A 22,289-nucleotide genomic window follows, 5' to 3' on the forward strand; every position below is an offset into this window, starting at 1 on the left:
TGTGTGTGTGTGTGTGTGTGTGTGTGTGTGTGTGCAGCGCCATCTGAGTAATCAAACAGATAAACATTGCCCTCTTCGTTGAGGAGGGGCGGTCGGGTAGCCTAATGGTTAAAGCGTTCGCTCGTCACGCCGAAGACCCGGGTTCGATTCCTGGCATAGGTACAATGAGTGAAGCCAATTTTTAGTGTCCCCCACCGTGATATTGCTGAAATATTGCTAAATGCGGCTTATAACCATACTCACTCACTCACTCACTTCATCATTGAAAGATACAGATGCGAGATCGTTGGTGACACGAGAAAATCGTGCAGCAGGTGCGAAATCACCAAGCATCGGTCGAGTCTACTTGTGTAAGGTGTACGGGACAGACAACTCAAGCATCGGTCGAGTCTACTTGTGTAAGGTGTACGGGACAGACAACTCAAGCATCGGTCGCGTCTACTTGTGTAAGGTGTACGGGACAGACAACTCAAGCATCGGTCGCGTCTACTTACTTGAATGTTAAATGTCATCGCTATTGTGCGGCTTCTCAGCTGGGCTAAAGCTATCCTCGGTTATGCTTGAGATTGTAAACCCTCACGAAGAGAGCTCCGGTATTAAAAAAAACAAATGAGGAAGAATTTATGTTATATTCTTAACACACATTCCTACTGACACCTGGAGTCGTCTACCCACTAGCGGCGCATGCAGCTCGTGCTAAATACATTGTTGTATTCAGGTGAGTGAGTGAGTGAGTGAGTATGGTTTTACACACCTTTTAATAATATTGTATCAATATCATGTCGGGGGACCCCAGAAATGGGCTTCACATGTTTAATTCATGTGGGGAATCGAACCCGAGGATTCGGCATGACGAGCGGACGCTTTAGCCACCAGACTACCCATACGCCCGTGTTCGGCTGACGTTTATGGCTTAGATATTTTCATTACTTATAAGTGATGAGTGGCAGTATCTTTCCTTGGTTTATGCCTCGGGCCTGAGGTATTAATATCATTAAAATCCTCTGACGTTTCTTATCTCTGACTTACATTTGTGAAATATATAGCACCCAAACGTTAATTCGGTTAACTGGCACTGACAAGAAACTAAATAAGAACAAAAGCTTGGTGTTCTGAAAAGTATGGTTGTGAGTTAAAAACAAATGTTAGGGGTCGCCTTTCAAAGGAGATGTATTTCTGTGATGTTTAGCGAGCCGATAGGCGCTGACCGATATGTGTACATGGATGCACGTCGACATATGTTCGGTTGAACAGAGAGAGGCAGTACATCGGCAATGCTCTTTATTCGTCTGTTCCAAGGGAGGTAACTGCTTCATACATAATCACAATGTAAAAGTGCAATGTAAAACACTACATCTCTCTCCTCCTTGGATTAATTATTGGAGTTAACAGTAAATATACCACCTAATAAGATTGGCCTCTTAACATGCAAGATATTGACTTTATATGCATGCATTATAAAAATGAAAATAAATTTGTTATATTTTAACATGAAAATGATTGATTTAAAGTCCATCAAGTTTCATGTTAGCAACTGTCATAATGCAATAACTGCAAATTGAAAGTCGTTTTTGCTGAAATAAAACTTTGTAATTGTTCAAAATGTTAAATATTAAAGTGCAATGTAAAACACTACAATGTTTCACAGGCATAATATCTTTTTCAGCCACCCCTTCATGATATACCTTTACTCACACGCAAAAGAAACGCAAGTGGTTTTACGCTAATAGGTAATAAACACGGAACCATAAATTGATTCGAGATTTAGCTAGTATAGTGAAGCCTGATGGTGTTGTATTTTGGAAGCCCCGAGTAAAAACGCAACATAAAGAACGAATCGCCAAAACGCACCATTTCAATGAAAATGTGGGTATCATCCACCCATTTCTCGCGAAATCGAAAATGAACGAACTGTCACGAACTTTAGCGGGTATAAAACTGTGGCCGATTCTTTGACCTACCACTCCTTTGTCAACAACGCCACTTCTAACTCAAATTCAGAGAAACCAGGCTGTCGGACGTTTGGAAGCTGGAGATTCTGTCCAAGATGTTGCCCGTCATTTCAACGTTAACATAACCACAATTTACCGTCTCTTGCATCGATGCAATGCTACACAGACAACAGATGACCTTACTCGGAGCGGTCTCGACAAGATCGGCAGATTACCCCGTCAACACCAGCGACATCCGTTCCTAACTGCAAGTGAAACTGCTCGAGAGACCATAGGAACACATAATCGACACATTAGCCGGGACACTGTGATCCGACGGCTCTGTTCCAACAACCTCAGATGTCGCCGACCAGCACGTCGTCCTGTTCTCTAACCATGGCATCGACAAGCACGACTTCAGTGGGCACAGGGTCATCACAATTGGCGTCATCGTGAGTAGAGGCGTGTCATCAGACCCCAAGTTGTTCCATTTTTTGCACAACATCAACAACACATTTTCCAGTAGGACAACGCTCGTCCCAATGTTGCCAGAGCTACCATGGCCTTTCTGCAACAACACAACATCCGTGTTCTACCGTGGCCAGCCCTCAGTTTAACATGGATACTCCACTCATTCTACTAACTTACATATCTTAAACTGTTAGAGGTAACGGAGAAACCTTCCTTACCTGCAATCAAGGAGATGATACCACGTGTCAGTGACCATGTACATGTATTAAACAGTATTGGGGAGGGGAGATGAAATGGGGTTTAACGTCGCGTCCAAGATTATTGCACTTACGAGACCACGGAGGCAGTCATTAAACAGTATTGACACAAACAGTGCTGAAACTGGCAAAACATTGTTGCAAATGAACCTCAAAAAGCGATATAGAAAATAGACATCAAAATGAAAAGTGAAAATGTAGAATGGATGTGAACCTATAATGGTCTGTAAACCACTGAATCTGATAAAATTCGTGTGTGATGATGTTTCGTGTGTTTGGTTGGTCCCATCTTGTTCATTGCCGTATACGATTGTGTAGCATTATCTGAAACTCTGTCATCCTCTCACATAACCAAAATCAACCACACTGATTCTATATCAATATTTGTTCAGACACCTTTCAAGCCTCACACATTGGCGTGATCGCCAGTATGTAATCCATCAAAAACGACATGTTTGCACCTTTATTTATCAGCAGCTAACCTTGAACATTCATAACTGACACGGAAACACTTTGCATGCCATTACAAAATGTTAGTTGAAAAGTCATGTATATCATATAAATATAAGTCCATGTCTGGTTCTATATTTTACACAATTTTAACTTCTCGATTTGGCGACAATTTGGTATCTGCCTGGGGTATTTTGTGCTCCAGTACTCCGTGGCTCAAAGTCGTGCTGTGTTCCTGGGGCAAGTGAAATGGTGAATACTCTCAAAATTCCAGCGAGAAAGAGGTGAAGTTCAGGCTTGGCGACAGTCTCACCGAGACAAACTCTCCTTCCGGCAGAGAACGGAAGCCAGCTTTCTGGCTTGGGTCCCATCTTCCCCTCCGAGTCTAGGAATCTTTCAGGTTTAAACGTATTGACGTCCTCCCATTGTTCAGGGTCAAAGTGCAAGGCGTCGTGGTTGATAAACACCATTGTACCCTTGGGAACATCGTATCCACCTGCAATGACACCTCATCATTTACTGTTCGTACTGTAGTGCATACCATATTTCAACATGCATGTGCAATTTCATAACCTATACATAACATAACCTATGTTTGATCAAAAAAATATTATCAATAAACTGTATTATCCACAAACTGTTCTGAGGACAGGTAAAATGTTATTTAACGTGTACGTACGTTATGCGTGTGGTTTCTTCTGTTGGTCCGGACTTATACATATTTTAATTTTTATTTAGAAATAGTCCGGACTTGTACTGCCGTACTAATAGCCGCAGTGTACTGTCTCCGAACCGATCAGCCGATCTATTCACTACGCAACGGAGGCAGCGTGTATCACAATGGGTGGAATAACGGACGCTAATGGTAACCACTGTTATCATTTCTCATTCATCGTCATAACTTTTACGTTCTTTTTAACATACCGTCATCACTGATGTGATCATTTTAGTCTGCACTGATGTCAGTCATATTCGTTATCAACGGTAGTAATTCAAAGTTACCTTTCTCATTATAATCATCCTCATATACAGAAGCATCACACTTAGCAGCATCAGTGTCAATGCTATCCAAGAGACAAGATCAGATACATCACACGCTCAGCTTCATTAGTGTCAAGACGACCCAAGACAAGATCAGAAACTTCACAAGCTCAACAGCATCATTAGTGTCAAGACGACCCAACACAAGATCAGAAACTTCACACGCTCAACAGCATCATTAGTGTCAAGACGACCAAAGTCAAGATTACATACATCACACGCTCAGCATCATTAGTGTCAAGACGACCCAAGTCAAGGTCAGATACATCACACGCTCAACAGCATCATTAGTGTCAACACGACCCAAGACAAGATCAGAAACTTCGCACGCTCAACAGCACCATTAGTGTCAAGACGACCCAAGTCAAGATCAGATACATCACACGCTCAACAGCATCATCAGTGTCAAAACGACCCAAGACAAGATCAGAAACTTCACACGCTCAACAGCATCATTAGTGTAAAGACGACCCAAGTCAAGATCAGATACATCACACGCTCAACAGCATCAGTGGCAAGACGACCCAAGACAAGATCAGAAACTTCACAAGCTCAACAGCATCATTAGTGTCAAGACGACCCAACACAAGATCAGAAACTTCACACGCTCAACAGCATCATTAGTGTCAAGACGACCAAAGTCAAGATTACATACATCACACGCTCAGCATCATTAGTGTCAAGACGACCCAAGTCAAGGTCAGATACATCACACGCTCAACAGCATCATTAGTGTCAACACGACCCAAGACAAGATCAGAAACTTCGCACGCTCAACAGCACCATTAGTGTCAAGACGACCCAAATCAAGATCAGATACATCACACGCTCAACAGCATCATCAGTGTCAAGACGACCCAAGACAAGATCAGAAACTTCACACGCTCAACAGCATCATTAGTGTAAAGACGACCCAAGTCAAGATCAGATACATCACACGCTCAACAGCATCAGTGGCAAGACGACCCAAGACAAGATCAGAAACTTCACACGCTCAACAGCATCATTAGTGTAAAGACGACCCAAGTCAAGATCAGATACATCACACGCTCAACAGCATCAGTGTCAAGACGACCAACGACAAGATCAGATACATCACACGCTCAACAGCATCATTAGTGTAAAGACGACCCAAGACAAGATCAGAAACTTCACACGCTCAACAGCATCATTAGTGTCAAGACGACCCAAGACAAGATCAGAAACTTTACACGCTCAACAGCATCATTAGTGTCAAGACGACCCAAGACAAGATCAGAAACTTCACACGCTCAACAGCATCATTAGTGTCAAGACGACCAAAGTCAAGATTACATACATCACACGCTCAGCATCATTAGTGTCAAGACGACCCAAGTCAAGGTCAGATACATCACACGCTCAACAGCATCATTAGTGTCAACACGACCCAAGACAAGATCAGAAACTTCGCACGCTCAACAGCATCAGTGTCAAGACGACCCAAGTCAAGATCAGAAACTTCACACGCTCAACAGCATCATTAGTGTCAAGACGACCCAAGACAAGATCAGAAACTTCACACGCTCAACAGCATCAGTGTCAAGACGACCCAAGACAAGATCAGATACATCACACGCTCATGGAATCAGTGTTAAGACGACCCAAGACAAGATCAGATACATCACACGCTCAACAGCATCAGTGTCAAGACGACCCAAGACAAGATTAGATACGTCACACGCTCAACAGCATCATTAGTGTCAAGACGACCCAAGACAAGATAAGATGCATCACACGCTCAACAGCATCAGTGTCAAGACAACCCAAGACAAGATCAGAAACTTCACACGCTCAACAGTATCAGTGTCAAGACGACCCATGACAAGATTAGATACGTCACAAGCTCATGGAATCAGTGTTAAGACGACCCAAGACAAGATCAGATACGTCACAAGCTCAACAGCATCAGTGTCAAGACGACCCAAGTCAAGATCAGAAACTTCACACGCTCAACAGCATCAGTGTCAAGACGACCCCAGACAAGATTAGATACATCACACGCTCATGGAATCAGTGTTAAGACGACCCAAGACAAGATCAGATACATCACACGCTCAACAGCATCAGTGTCAAGACGACCCAAGACAAGATTAGAAACTTCACACGCTCAAAAGCATCAGTGTCAAGATGACCCAAGACAAGATCAGATACATCATACACCTAACAGCATCAGTGTCAAGACGACCCAAGCAAAGATCAGATACATCACAAGCTCAACAGCATCAGTGTCAAGACGACCCAAGCAAAGATCAGATACATCACAAGCTCAACAGCATCAGTGTCCAAATTATCCTGCTCACACGCAAATGCACGGCACACTCAGTCTCGTCAGTGTCATGACCATTTAAGACAAGTACGGATGCATCACACACTAAACAATCCAAGACACGATTAGATACATCACACACTCAAAATCATCAATGTCAAGACGACCCAAGACACGATCAGATACATCACACGCTCAACAGCATCATTAGTGTCAACACGACCCAAGACAAGATCAGAAACTTCGCACGCTCAACAGCATCATTAGTGTCAAGACGACCCAAGTCAAGATCAGATACATCACACGCTCAACAGCATCAGTGGCAAGACGACCCAAGACAAGATCAGATACGTAACAAGCTCAACAGCATCAGTGGCAAGACGACCCAAGACACGACCAGAAACTTCACAAGCTCAACAGCATCATTAGTGTCAAGACGACCCAACACAAGATCAGAAACTTCACAAGCGTCCAAATGATCCAACTCACATGCAGATACATCATACACGTTCCCTATTTAAGTCAATATAACCATGCCTACAACAAGTCTGACTGCTATCATCAACACTCAAATGTGTGATCATGTGCAGTACCTACCAACTGTGGTATCGCAAAGGGTGGAATGAGGAATACCAGCGGGGACTACTGTCCTCATCCTCATGACCTCGTGTAGCACTGCCTCTGTGTATGGAAGCCTGTCCCTGTCCGAAACGTGAACGTTGAGATCGGGATCTGCAACCATAGCAATATTTCGGTAACATCACGCCAATAGTTAACCCGTTTATGAATGTGTATATTTGTGTTTTGTTCAGTTTGTTATTCTATTCGTTCATGAATTCTGGTCTATTGTTTATCAAAGGAACGAAGAAATTGATAAAATACTCATTTCAAAATCAAGGCTATGTTTGTTCCTAATAGGAAATTCAACTTTGACAAGTAGCAAATGACTGATAACTTTGGCTACCCCTAAACATTCTGGAATTGATCTTCAGCACCTATGATCGGGTGGTCAGGTTGATACATGTCATCGCATCCCAACTGCGTAGAACGATTCACGTAGATTGTTTACAGAACACCGTCATATAGCTGGAATATTGCTAAACAACAAACAAACACACTCAGCTTTTGCAAGCAATAAGTGGTTGATAATATTGCTTGAAGTGGTCCTATACGACCGAGTTATCATTGACTCGGGACATTTCAAAGTGAACACATTTCATGTACAGAGAGCACAGAGGTTTTGCATACATTTTTCTTAATACAGATATCAAATTAATGATTTCACATTTTAGAAAGCTAGATTGTATGGACATTATCCAGGTTTCATCGTTAAATTGGTAAGTTCGATTCTAACTAATGATTAGAACCCATATATAATCACCTGAAATTCATTCCCTTTTCAATACTTTGAATACCCCTTTGCTTAAGGATTTATTTCCTGTAATCAATGATGCCGATACGGTACATGTACATTCCAAGAGGCAATAATTAGTCCACAATGTCATGAGGAACGGTGTTTGTGGTCTGTTGAAAAGAACCCAACCATGGAGAAACAATGTAGATGAAGATGTAAATGATTGAGTGACATTACCTGAATAATAAGCGTTGATACCGGTAGCAATATACCACCCCACCCCTCACCCAATCCCCAATCCACACCTCACAAGACGATGTGCAACAGATTTAACTGTTGGCAATAGTAGAAATGAAAACACACCAATAACAGAGTCCACCTCTGCTTGTACCTTCTTCTGAATATCAGGATGTAGAGCCATGGTCAGGAGAGACCAGTGTAGTGTGTTCCTGGTGGTATCTGTACCAGCTGAAATATTAGATTATTGAGCTATGATCATTTATTTATAAATACCTTTTGTAATTCTGTTAATACGTCGTTGACGTCGTCGTGAAAACCACACGAGGCGTCATAGGCCATACAATAGAACAATAGACAGCCGTCATGTACAAGTTCCATGACCAGATCAATCAGGACAATCCTAAGAGATGTCTGAAGTATATGGTCGGTTATCCAGTATACGATTACCGGGAAGATCCTACTCCGCGATTAGAGGATTCTCTTTATAGATGATTGTTCAGGATGATTACTGTGGTGAAATATCACCAGCAGAATCCTACTGATGATTTAAAGGATTCTTTTATAGATGATTGATCAGGATGATATACTATATTGATATATTACCCTGAGAATCATGCTGAGAAGAGAGACGAGTCTCTTCAAGAGAGGTTGTCGTGTTCGATTTTCACGGTCGGGTCTCACCAGGAGGAGGAAGAGGGGGCATAAATGGATTCTCTATACAGTTGTTAAGGACGCCTGGCACAAGTCTACCTTGGCGTAGGTTCCAACTGTAGAAAGGTATGACTGTTCTGCCTTTTATTTCAGGAAATTGTTTGTACATTTATCGTGGGGAATACATGTACACAAGCGAATGACCCATGTCATGGGAAGGTTTCAAATACGTTTTACCATCTACCGTCAAGACATATACTGAACCAAATTAAAAACTTCACAATCCTAAAATTTTAACATGTTGACCAGTTATCATTGTGGGCCCTTGTTGTGCATTTAAACAGTAATGGCCACGTATCAAAATCATGTGCTCAGCACTATAGTGGCAAAAGTGTTTTTTCACGTGCAACTGGTCACGTGGCCATAATACCGCACGTGTTTTCAGCCATACTTGTTAGCAGTCATTAACAAAAAAAGAAAAACACAAGAAAACAAAAGTCTTTAAGGCCATTTGTCATGCCACGCCTTTCAAATGTGCAACGTGAACGTGCCATCGGCATGTTGCAGACGGGAACGTCTGTAGCTGAAGTCGCAAGGATGATGTGTTGTAGTCGACTGACTGTTGATGATTACTTTTACAGACGCGTCTACAGTAAACTGGTACCACCGCTGATCGCCCTCGGCCAGGTCGACCACGTGTCACATGAAGAGGATCGTCAGATTGTCCTACGTCACCTCCGTAACCCATTTTTGACGGCTACATCAACCCGAAATGAAATGATTAGGGGTAGACTGAGTGCGCAAACTGTTCGAAACCGTCTGAGAACTGCTCACCTTCAAGCACGACGGCCATACCGCGGGCCGATTCTGACTCAATTATACAGACCTCAACGTCAATTGTGGGCACAGCGACACTTACGATGGACTCGGAGGAATTGGAATCAAGTCGTCTTCAGTGATGAATCCCGATTTAATCTTCGATTTGCTGATGGTAGGGCGAGGGTGCGGAGTCGCTGTCATGAACGCTACGCCCAGTGTTGTGTACAGGAAGTTGACAGATTTCGAGGCGGAAGTGTCATGGTGTGGGGTGCTTTCTGTGGCAATGCACGTTCCAGGCTTCCTGTCATCCGTGTCAACCTTAACGCTGCTGCTCACCGCGACCAGGTACTGGCACCAGAACTTCTGCCTTTTATGGCAGCACATGGACCCGGTTTGATCTTCCAACACGACAATGCCAGACCCTCACACATCAATTTTGACAAGGAATTTCCTTCAGAATGCGGGGGTCAACGTCATGGACTGGCCGTCAAGGTCTCTCGACCCCAACCCCATCGAAACCGTCTGGGATGCTCTTGGCAGAAGTCTGCGCACTCCCCAGAACCAACCACAGAATTTGCAAGATCTTGGCACCATTTTGCAGCAACAATGGCGTCGTCTTCCCAATCATGTGTTCACAAGCATCACAAGGGCGTCTTGTGGCAGTTGTCAACGCACATGGTGGCCATACACGCTACTTAACTTGTGTGCCATCAGATTCTCGTGCTTGGGACTTATGATTTAAACTATTGATGTTATTACCGAATACCGTAGGTGCTTGGAACAAATTATGGTTACCACCGTTAATCAAAATCCTTCTTTGGACATTAATTATTAAAAATTAACTTCTCTGATACATGTGTCCGTTGTATATCATACATGGGATTACTTTTAAAAATGAGAAGTTTTCAGTTTGACTCAGTATATCTGATTAATTCAAGCATCAACATGGTCACACACGGAAGAGGGGCACGATGACGCAGTCAACCAAAACAACAAGCATGTGATACTGAGGGCCTATTCTGTCTCGGAATCCCGGTATGTGTGTACCATGTGATGGTCCAGTGAGACGTCATGAACCTAGCCAGAAAAACAAATTGCAATGTATCTCGACCAGTACAAGATATATGTATTGTCGTATACATTATTCAAACTGTCGGAATTTTATGATGTCCCATTTAGCACTTACCAACGACCAGGTCGGTGATTGTATGGACCATGTGTGTGTTTGTGATCTGTGACATAAGGGTTGGGTCGTTCTCCTCCTCAGCCTCTTTCTGAGCTAGTATCAAGGCGTCTGTGAAGTCCCGTATCTCATCTGTAACAGCAATAACAATCAGATTCTCATTTTTTCTCCTAACTCATATATAAGTGATCTGTATTTTCCGTGTGAACTTGAGAACCCCGGGTTTATTTATATTTGTTTTCTCATATGTTTTATTCTCATTTTTCCTTTCTTTCTTGATTGCAGAAATACCACTTAACAAACACCGAAACACTGAAAAAAGTAATTTTCGGTGTTTCTCCAAACATGTATATTCATGTTGTATTCCTCAATTAATCACTAGTTGTTAAGTTAGAGGGAGCTACATGATTAAACAGTATTTGAAATGTAATTTTGTTTGGACATCTGTCTATGCCACTAACGCAAATAGTAGAGACATCTTGTTATTATTTAAGGTCATGTAACCAATACCAACCTTACTCGGTATTGTATTCCACATTTAGTTAAATCTCAACACACATTTCACAGAAGATCATAGAATTATTGAAGCAAAATAAATCGTTAATAAGAAGTGTTGCATTTTCAGGGTACATATGCATATGACTAAAAAGTATTATCCATTTGCCAATCAATTAATTTCTGTAAACACTGATATAAGTGCAATTAGGTATGGTTGCCGAACCCTTTTGGAACGTTTCTCTGTGGGCAGCAACTTCGATCCTGACGGCCTCTCCCATCCTTCCTGCGATACCAATAACACGTCTAAATCTCGCCGTTGGACACAGATGAAGCAGGGGAATTACATCTTCGAGAAAACCATCTGCAGTTTCCTTCATGAAATTGTCTAGGTTGACAACGTATGTTTTATAGATTTCAGAGTCCGTATCCTTGCTAGAGTTGAAAGAGAGTGTTGGTAAGTTTGGTATACATGATGCAGGTCACAGACGTTTACCACTTTGACGAAACCCATGAGAATGGATATGGTACTGACAACCCAAGAAAGATACTCAGGGTGAATCTGAGAATCGAACCAATGATAATAGGTCTAAGGGACGTTACTCAACACAGCGAGTTGCATTGCCTTAGATGACTTGGGTGATGGGTGATCATGGAGTACATGTCAAAACGTGAAAGCACTTGATTCATATTCGTATCTCTGTCATACATATCACATTATCAGTTGATGTTCCTTAATCTAAATAATATTAATGTTAAACAAAATAAGGGAATGTCTGGCGCTCGGCATTAAAGGGCTAAAACAAGGTCGTCTCGGAGTCAGTATACTGTGTCTGAGTGGGGTATTCATGTTAAACTGCGGCATGGTATCTCAGTGTGCAAGCACTATAAATCGGCATCAGTACGGACTAGTACAAGCAGCCACATACACACGTGCATGCACGTCGCTATATAAGTGCAACAATCTTGGACGCGACCTTAAACCCGATTTCTGGAGTGTCATCAAGAAACAACATCTTATTACCCCAAAACAGACTTAGAACTATATCGTATCTGTGTCAACAAGTACATGAAAAAGACAACATTGTGTTCGAACTCAGATAATACCCAAAGAACAACGTTAAAAACGTTAACGTGCAAAAAGCACATCTAGGTCTTCTGTCTTTTTATTTTACAAAGGTGGCAACGATAAAATTACCTGGTTTTATTGAACAACATTCCTGTCATCACGTTGGAGATCGCAAGTGACAGGTAGGGGAAAGGATCAAAGGCTCCTGGTTCCTTTCTCATCAACTTTGTAGATGTTTTGAGGGATTGGGACACTTTACGACTGAGGTTATCTCCCCTGAGATAGTGCCTAAAATAAAAAATAAAAAATCTATTTCCAAATTTTTACATTTGTTAAATGCCAGTGTATTTTGTAGTTAAACAATGATTGTAACTGTTGTGATGGCACTGTGTGGAAATTTCCAGTAGCTGATTAGATTGTATACAAGGGGCAAGAGCGTGCCTCTCGTATCTCTCACATATCTCTCGTATCTCTTTCATTACATCATGACCAAATTTCGTGTGAAGATCACTCATCACCTCAGATTCCCTGCGTTGGGCCATCTCGTAAGCTTTGACCGCTGTCGCCGCTGGGTGAACATACAATTATCACTGACCTTTGCTATCTCCAATGTATTTTTGTATTTGATACTGACCACTGCCATAATAAATATTACATACTGTCATTGAATATTGTAATAACACTCTATTGTGTACTGCCATTGTAATTGCTGTGCAGTAATTTGTATTTATTTGTTAACCTAGTTAATTTTGTAATGTGTTCATTGGTGGTAAAGCACTTGTTGGTTGTTCGTTGGTTTCACACTAAGCTTGGTTACGTACAGATTTCGTAATGTGTCTTTATTTGGCATATACGGTGTCATATGATGATGATGATGATGATGATGATGATGAACGTTTACCTCAGCGCTTTAGATGCTATTTTCCTGTGCAACTTCCACGTTGGGCCGTACGATGCATTGGCTATGTCTTTTCCTCCCTCAGTAATCACATTAACTGTAAAAATGTACTTCTTCTAAATAGCATCATACATGTATGGCTGATATGCTATCGAAAATATTTGCCGAACAGCTACCACATATTATGAGAAAGTCCGGATTGTTTGTCCCGAGTGAGTTAATTGTGGAAATGCCTTCTGTGACCTCACGAAGTCGCAAATAAACGTGAAGGTAACCTTATACTGGTTATTGAGACTGACTGAAATATGTTTATGCCAATTACCCTATGGATAATAAGCAGATTATCTTCGAAAAAAATTAGCTCTGGTTGTAATTTTCTCTTTCAAAGCATATTATAAAAGGAAGTTAAAGAACATCTGTTTTCACGTATATCTTCCTGTAGTTTCTCACCAAAACAAATGTCAGTCCTCCCGGCAAAGTCTGCTTGTCTTGTAACAAGAGCCTCTGTTACCACATCGATTCGACTCAAAACAACTGCAATCCGAGTACCTGTAAAAAATGTAAGTCCACTTCTATTACTGCACGTGAAAAAATACATATGACATTATGATTCAACATACATTATGATTCAATGCTATTTCTGACCATTTAGGTATAGCTGTGATAACCCATAGAGTACCTCGCATTTACATCACGGAAACTGCAGACGCATTTCTTCATTATTGCTCGATTATCAAGCGTATGATATACCTATTGTGTTATGAGATATATCCTGAATCAATACGCCGGTTCGAATGACAAGACGCTAACGATAGATGTCCAATCCTTACAAGCTCTTTCGACATTGACTTAAGCCGTAATATCACAGTACTCTACTTGACTTTTGACACTCGTCGAACTTATTGCACCATCGTGAAGAAGGCAAACTTACCCAACATAATCTTCATAACAGGACCGTACGTTTTGCTCAAATCACGGAATTTCCGAAACAGGAGACCCCCTTGTAATTCTAAAAAAAAATGATATTCCGAAATTTCGTGGGGCAATGGTGTAGACTACTGGTTAAAGCTATGGCTCGTCTCGCCGAATGCTCGGTTGTAATGTGTTTGTAGCCCATTTCTGGTGTCCCCGCCGTCAAGGCGCCGAAAAACCTAACTCACTCACTCACTCGCTGAGCCGTCGACTTCTACACGTAGATTGCACAAGTATTGAACAAATTGATAGAAGTATGAGTGTCATTACAATTTACCCTTCCCGTGACGATGTTTTCAGGCAACGCCATGTACACTGATAGTACCTTCAACCTCGCATAGACTACTGGTTAAAGCTATGGCTCGTCTCGCCGAATGCTCGGTTGTAATGTGTGTGTAGCCCATTTCTGGTGTCCACGCCGTCATGGCGCCGAAAAACCTAACTCACTCACTCACTCACTCGCTGAGCCGTCGTCTTCTACACGTAGACTGCACAAGTATTGAACAAATTGATTGAAGTATGAGTGTCATTACAATTTACCCTTCCCGTGACGATGTGTACAGGCAACGCCATGTACACTGATAGTACCTTCAACCTCACATACTTGTAACATGCGATAAAGGTTAACCTGACCCAGTCACCAGGGGGATGGATCACAAGCCAGCAACCCACATAAACGTGTCAGCTGCCCTGTGATATATAGGGATTCTCTCCAGTTAACATGGGTCGGTTATGTAGCTCTGCCTCTGAGTGTTGCTACTTTTATGGGACCCGTGAAGATCCGGGTTGGAATTGCGTTGAGCAAACAAACAAACAAAACATTTATGGAAGAGTGTTGACATTTTTCATGGAATAAGACACGCTGAGATTCATTATTCATTGAAGCATTCTAAATCATGAATTATAGACTATGAAAAAGATTTTTTCTTTAATTCCTCAAATAATTATAATAAATTATTGCTGATATTGGCAATATGGAATAGATATGGGTTTATGACCAAACAAGTAATTAAAGCAGCCATACAGATTATCATAATTAGATTTTCATCCCCGACATGAAAACCAATAAATATGATAGAATGCCTTCTTTCATAAAAGAAGCATAAATTGTCGATACCTTTAAATAAATTTGATATTTAATTTAACCCTAACATAACCCTAACCGCTAACCCTTAAAGAAGCATAAATCGTCGACACATAGTCAACCTTAAACAAAATACATTCCATTAGTTACACAGTTGGTATATTTTCCCCTCCCGTCAAGTTAAATAATTCATGCAGTGATAATTTATTAAAACCAGTTTTAGTTTTGAACACACAAATATCAGGCTCAGTTTTTTAACGATCTTTTTACCAATGTCCAACAAAACATAATCATCTAAACATCTTGAATCTGACCAATGATGCTGTAGAAAAATGAGCATAAAAAGTCTTTCACCCAAAATGTTTCCTAGGATTGGCCATCCTTTGGGTCCGGGCGGCAAGTTGTATCGCTTCTTGAAGAGGTTATGGGCGATCACACCAACCACACCCCCAACAACAAGAGTCTGGGTTACCACCGACTGTGGCCACAACTGCAGTAACCACTCAAACATCGTCCCTGTTTAGAAGTCTCTTCAGCTGTACTTGATTCTGAAACAAAGTGCATCATTTAGTCAAAGCATGTTTCTGACCCACAACAAATAAACACATGTCTAAGTACTACATATAGATACTGCACTTATGCTAGATTACACTTTGTGGTCAACATGAAGTCTACAGACAAGGTACTAACAGCATCCCTTACACAAAGCCATCTTAACAGTGGTTAATGTGATAATACCAAGCCTCTTGGCTTCATTTGTTTGATGTAAGTATAAGGGGGATCGGTCTGGGACCATTTGCAACGTGATGTTAGCACTGGGGCTACTGTCTGTGCAAACAAATGCTGAATTGTCAAATAGACAGTTATACAGCATAAAACAAAAGAGGAAATCCTACACATTAAAAATTGTATATAATTACATATATATAATTATCTCATATACCAGTGGATTTTCGAGAGAGAAATAAATGAGTTTGTTATTATCTCTGGGCGAACAGTCAACTGGTGTTCTGTGTCTGTCTATGGGGCCGGTATTGGGCAATACCGACGCATGTTCTATATACTCACCTGAACGCTAAGCGACACAGGTATTTGATCGAACTACATTTGCGGTAACATAATGGTATTGATCGGCTGGTCAAGCTGACCCAACAGTTTTCTACTCTAATAAATCAGAATCTCAAGGAAAGAGACGTGACGAAAGTGTGTGTGACGTGTATCAATGGTAAACATCAATGATAAATATATAAATAACATTAGCCTTAAATCCTTATATGGCGTGACAGAAAATATGATCTTAATATAGACACAGTCTAATCACATCGAGTATGTGTGACGAGTCGAGGTTATACATTATTGTACTATGTCATAGAACAGTATGTACCAGGTTTGACTTGTACGGCTACACAGATAGCATGACATACCTGAGTTGTTTGCTTTGGCATTTTCGAGTTTATCTGAGTCATACAGCAGTGAACTTGTGTCTGTCAATCACGGACAAGGGCTGCCCTGTTTATCGTCAACGCAGGAGAGTCGCTACTGTGTTGTAGTGTTGGGTCGTAGTTGCAGGCAAATAGACACAGGACATCTTTACAGGGTGTGAGTGGCTTGTATGTAGTGACACGGTTGAAGTGTGTAGTTACATTTAGTACTTACATAGCCGTAGGTGCAGAGTCGCAAGGACTACACATATTGTAAGCATTGCCCAAATATGGTTTGTGAACAAGATTTGTGATGCGAAACGTACTGAGACCCCGTCTATTTATGTTCCTTTTGTTGCTGCGGTGAAAATAGGTCAACGATATATGTACACATGGTCCGCTTGCTTGGCAAATAACGTGCACTTTGTTAGTGGACTATCACGTAGTTTGTGCTCACACTGAGAACTTGTATACATGGGCCTTCTTCCATAACAGTTGTTGTTGCACCACGATCGCTTGTTTGTTAACAAATAATAGTAACAGTACTCGAAATAAAGGTTTTTTGTTTGTTTGTTTTCGTTTCCTTTTGTGTGTTTGTGTGTGTGTGTGTGTGTGTGTGTCTGTGCCTGTGTATATGTGTCTGTGTCTGTGTCTGTGTATATGTCTGTGTCTGTGTCTGTGTTTAACGCCCATAAGATCATAATGTCAACTGGATAACACCGTGTGAGGTAATATTGAAGGGAAGAGATGTGTAAACTTGGATTACGTTCATAAAATCCGCGAGCACGGGTATTGTTGTACTGCTCCTGCCACTGCAGAGTTCATGGCAGCATCTATACCCACAGGGCTCCTTTTTTGAAAGTCATTGTCATGGGAAAGCCAGCTGAACAGACGAGCAGACGAGGCACTAAGGGACGTAACCCTAATCTATTACCACCCACGCTGACACCCATCGCCCATTCAAAATGCATTGACAAGCCATATCAGCCCCGGCAGGGATGTAATACGGGTCTGGTTTTTACACCCCATGTGATAACCACGTTGGCTCTATCGCACATGTAAAGTGCCTCATATCATTGATAGGTATATGATAAAATAATGTTTCATATACCTACCACATAGATGTTCAACGCCGCTGTGGTCTTAATGTCAGCTATATCACGGCCAGTTTTGCCAGGTGATATTGGAGGAAAGAGATTTGTAGTCTCACCTAACTCTGGTAAAACCGGCGAACAAGGGACGTAACCCTGAAGCGTGCATTGCAGTGCGTATGCCCATAGGACACCCGGCCTCAGCAGGTTAAACTTCGCGCTCATAGAGGGACAGAGGTGGAGACACACAGATAAAGTGACAATAATGTCAAAATGGAATAAATTAAAGCAAACACTGATGAATGCGGGATGGCCATTTTACTATCTATCCGTTATATAAATTGCTTTACAATGATACGGATGGAAAAAATGACAAATATTGCTTAGGTTTTTGAAAATCAAAATTCTTCAAAACGTTCCTATACATTTCAATGTATGTTTGTGCACTCACACAAGAATGTATTCACGCCTCTACTATTGTCAGTAACTATGAAGTCGCCTATGGCTACATTTTACATCTCCCTTTATCGGCACTGACTGTTGAAGGCCCTTAAACCTTCAATGGTCTTAAGTCTACAATATTCATGAGTGGGCGTGGCTTGTGTATGAACGTGACACTATCTTCCGCAAAGCTATTGAATGTCTAACGAACGCATCGCTCTCTCGGCTGTCATTGCGCGAAACGACTCACAATCTGCACATCAGGTATATAACAGACGTCTGTATATATGAATTCACAACATATAAATGTGATTTATACTCTTCAAAAAAAAGAAACGCAAAGCAAGATTTGTGCGAGGTAGGGAAATACATTCATACGAGGAACCGTACAATGTATTGAGCCAAAATGTTGTGGAGAGAGCAATTGGTGATTGTAGCCATCTCAGTGATTGGTACATAGGAAAAGTCCAAGGTGAAGGTCAGCTACCACAAATAACGCGTATGTCCCCCGTTGGAACTGATAGCGGCCTGACATCTCCTGCCCCTGGAAGAGACGAGTATGCGAATCACATCCTGGGGAATGGTTGCCCAACTGCTGCAACGTCTGGGGTTGTGGTTGACGTTCATCCTACAGGTGCTCTATCGGGTTCAAAGGGAGGGCCAGGGCAGAACATCAACGTTGTTGTAATGTAGACAGGTTCTTGCAACATGCATCAACCAAGTCAGCGAGCCTGACCACCCGATCCCGTTGGTCGCCTTTTACAACAAGCATAGTCGCCTTTTACGGCAAATATGGTTTGCTGAAGACCTATTCCAACCCGGATCTTCACGGGTCCCCAGTAAAGCGTTCGCTCGTCACGCCGAAGACCCAGGTTCGATTCCCGACATGGGTACAATGTGTGCAGCCCATTTCTGATGTCCCCCTGGAATATTGCTAAAAGTGACGTAAAACCATACTCATTCACTTGATGGTCCTATTTGCTATGGTTGCAGATCCAGATCTGAACGTCCACGTTTCGGACAGCGACAGATTGCCATACAAAGATGCTTTGCAGTGATACAAAGGCGTTCCTCACTCCACCCTTTGCGAAACCACAGTTGGTAGGTAGTACAGTGTGTTGAATAAAGTACTGGAGTGTTAATAATAGTATTTACATCAGTATTACATGTTTATCTATTAATTTTTCATACTTGTGTGTGAGGAAACCATTTGAATATAACTTGTATCAATCAAATGTGTGAGATCGAATTCCAGGTACGTGATTGGCTACTCCATGGCGATGACCTGAGGTCAAATTATAACGGATCACGTTCCTGATTGTAATTCGTTAATAAGTTATTCGTGCTTCGGTCAAATTGACCAACGGCTGTGTCGAAACTTTATGGTTTTATAGTGTCAATAAAGGGTCTTTGGGCTTGTCTGGTTTGCATTATCATTCATCACCTTGACAATCCACAGATGTGGCGGAAAACATTTTTAGTGTGGAGGGTCACACGGCGCATGGGGAGTGAGCTGTGGCCCGGATGACGTCTCAAATGACGGTATCAGCTCGGAAACGGATCTAGGATAAATGGTTTCCGAGAGACACTCGTGTCGTAGTCTCTGTGTCTAGCTGCCATGCTGATTGAAATCATAAAGTATTAGTTACAGTGTGGTAGTTACAGGGTTGTAGTTACACAGTAGCACGTACAGTGAAGTAGTGATAGTGACGTAGTTACGGGGATGACGTTACATGTTTGTAGTGACAAGGTCGCAGGTACAGGGTTACAGTTAAAGGATAGTAGTAACAGGGTTGCAGGTACAGGGTTACAGTTAAAGGATACTAGTAGCAGGGTTATAGTTAAAGGATAGTAGTAACAAGGTCGCAGGTACAGGGTTATAGTTAAAGGATAGTAGTAACAGGGTCGCAGGTACGGGGTTATAGTTAAAGGATAGCAGTAACAGGGTTGCAGGTACATGGTTACAGTTAAAGGATACTAGTAGCAGGGTTATAGTTAAAGGATAGTAGTAACAAGGTCGCAGGTAAAGGGTTATAGTTAAAGGATAGTAGTAACAAGGTCGCAGGTACGGGGTTATAGTTAAAGGATAGTAGTAACAAGGTCGCAGGCACAGGGTTATAGCTAAAGGATAGTAGTAACAAGGTCGCAGGTACATGGTTATAGTTAAAGGATAGTAGTAACAGGGTCGCAGGTACAGAGTTATTGTTAAAGGTAGTAGTAACAAGGTCGCAGGTACGGGGTTATAGTTAAAGGTTAGTAGTAACAAGGTCGCAGGTACAGGGTTATAGTTAAAGGATAGTAGTAACAGGGTCGCAGGTACAGGGTTACAGTTAAAGGATAGTAGTGACAAGGTCGCATGTATAGGGTTATAGTTAAAGGATAGTAGTAACAAGGTTGCAGGTACAGGGTTATAGTTAAAGGATACTAGTAGCAGGGTTATAGTTAAAGGATAGTAGTAACAAGGTCGCAGGTACAGGGTTATAGTTAAAGGATACTAGTAGCAGGGTTATAGTTGTAGGATAGTAGTAACAAGGTTGCAGGTACAGGGTTATAGTTAAAGGATAGTAGTAACAGGGTTATAGTTAAAAGATAGTAGTAACAAGGTCGCAGGTACAGGGTTATAGTTAAAGGATACTAGTAGCAGGGTTATAGTTAAAGGATAGTAGTAACAAGGTCGCAGGTACAGGGTTATAGTTAAAGGATACTAGTAGCAGGGTTATAGTTAAAGGATAGTAGTAACAAGGTCGCAGGTACAGGGTTACAGTTAAAGGATAGAAGTAACAGGGTCGCAGGTACAGGGTTATAGTTAAAGGATAGCAGTAACAGGGTCGCAGGTACAGGGTTATAGTTAAAGGATATTAGTACCAGGGTCCCAGGTAAAGGGTTATAGTTAAAGGATAGTAGTAACAAGGTCGCAGGTACAGGGATATAGTTAAAGGATTGTAGTAACAGGGTCGGAGGTACAGGGTAGTAGTTACATAATGATAGTTACAGTGTCGTAATTACCGAATGTCGTTACAGGGTCGCAGTTTCAGTTCTGCAGTTACAGTGTTGCAGTTTAAGGGATATAGTTACAGTGTAGTAGTCACAGGTTTGTAGTTACAGGTTAATGGTGAAAGGGTCGTACTTAAATAGTCGCAACTGCAAGGGGGTAGCTACAGGTGTGTAGTTACAGGGTATTAGTTAAATGATAGAAGTTACATTGAAGCAGTTACAGGATAGTAGCTACAGGGATGTATTTACAGAGTGGTTGGTTGGATGGTTTGTTGTTTTACGCCGTATTCAGCATTATTCAAGCCATATGACGGCGGTCTGTAAATGATCAAGTCTGGACCAGACAATGAAGTGATTGACATCGTGAGCATCGATCCACGGAATTGGGATCGATGACATGCTTCAACCAAGTCAGCGTGCCTAACCACCCGATCCCGTTAGTCGCCTCTTACGACAAGCACAGTCGCCTTTTACAGCAAGTTACATTGAAGCAGTTACAGGACAGAAGCTAGAGGGGTGTATTCTACCTCGGGTCTTCACGGGTCCACCTTTTACGGCAAGCATGGGTTGCTGAAGACCTATTCTACCCCGGATTTTCACGGGTCCACCTTTTACAGCAAGCATGGGTTGCTGAAGACTTATTCTACCCCGGATCTTCAAGGGTCTACAGAGTGATATAGGCTAGTGAGTACCAAAATACCAAACATATTCACTTACCGAAAGGAACACGACCAGTACAACCAATACTCTCAACCTTCAACTCTATCAAAAAATCCATTTATAACTCATCTGTGCAAATAGTTCCCAGAGAACGAGAAAGTGTCTGAGTGAATGTTGTTCTACGTCAGTCAGAAATTTTCAAACAATTCACGGTAGCTTTTTCAGTCTCTGCAAATGCTGACAAACCAGTACTTAGAAGTTGACGGATTAACTTCTTTAATTACTGACATGTTGTTATAGATCCTTATACGGTTGTCGCCGAAGACCCGGGTTCGATTCCCGACATGGATACAATGTGTAAAGCCCATTGCTGGTGTCCCCCGCCGTGATATTGCTGGAATATTGCTAAAAGCGGCGTAAAACCATACTCACTCATTCATTTATACCGCTGTCAAGCAAGACTATACACCGGTATAAGGA

General features: G+C 41.8%; 1 protein-coding gene across 5 annotated transcripts; it reads right to left on the reverse strand.

Annotated features, from left to right (window-relative positions):
- Positions 1-3,098: 3,098 nt before the first annotated feature.
- Positions 3,099-17,837, reverse strand: LOC139446749 (cytochrome P450 1A5-like). Of its 5 annotated transcripts, none has more exons than XM_071228052.1 (11): positions 17,739-17,837; positions 15,557-15,750; positions 14,078-14,155; positions 13,597-13,695; positions 13,150-13,243; positions 12,378-12,536; positions 11,406-11,614; positions 10,688-10,816; positions 8,155-8,259; positions 7,035-7,169; positions 3,099-3,605 (listed from the first exon to the last, which is right to left on the reverse strand). In XM_071228052.1, exons 2-11 carry the CDS (start codon positions 15,711-15,713, stop codon positions 3,259-3,261), a joined length of 1,512 nt encoding a protein of 503 aa, XP_071084153.1. In that variant the 5' UTR covers positions 15,714-15,750; positions 17,739-17,837; the 3' UTR covers positions 3,099-3,258. The 5 variants fall into 5 exon arrangements, with proteins under 5 accessions (XP_071084153.1, XP_071084155.1, XP_071084154.1 ...); XM_071228054.1 differs by lacking the exon at positions 17,739-17,837 and adding an exon at positions 16,859-16,913; XM_071228053.1 differs by lacking the exon at positions 17,739-17,837 and adding an exon at positions 16,627-16,849.
- Between the last annotated feature and the right edge of the window lie 4,452 nt (positions 17,838-22,289).

The sequence above is a fragment of the Haliotis cracherodii genome, unplaced genomic scaffold, assembly GCF_022045235.1.
Source record: "Haliotis cracherodii isolate W230 unplaced genomic scaffold, xgHalCrac1.p SCAF_6, whole genome shotgun sequence".
NCBI lineage: Eukaryota > Metazoa > Mollusca > Gastropoda > Lepetellida > Haliotidae > Haliotis > Haliotis cracherodii.

Excerpts from the sequence above, each read along its gene's own strand:
- LOC139446749 (XM_071228052.1), bottom strand. The coding sequence starts at position 15,713 with ATGTTTGAGTGGTTACTGCAGTTGTGGCCACAGTCGGTGGTAACCCAG. Across the intron at positions 10,817-11,405 it reads CAGAGAAACGTTCCAAAAGG|ATGAGATACGGGACTTCACA; the intron begins GTTCGGCAACCA and ends TTGCTGTTACAG. Across the intron at positions 8,260-10,687 it reads AATCACCGACCTGGTCGTTG|CTGGTACAGATACCACCAGG; the intron begins GTAAGTGCTAAA and ends CTAATATTTCAG.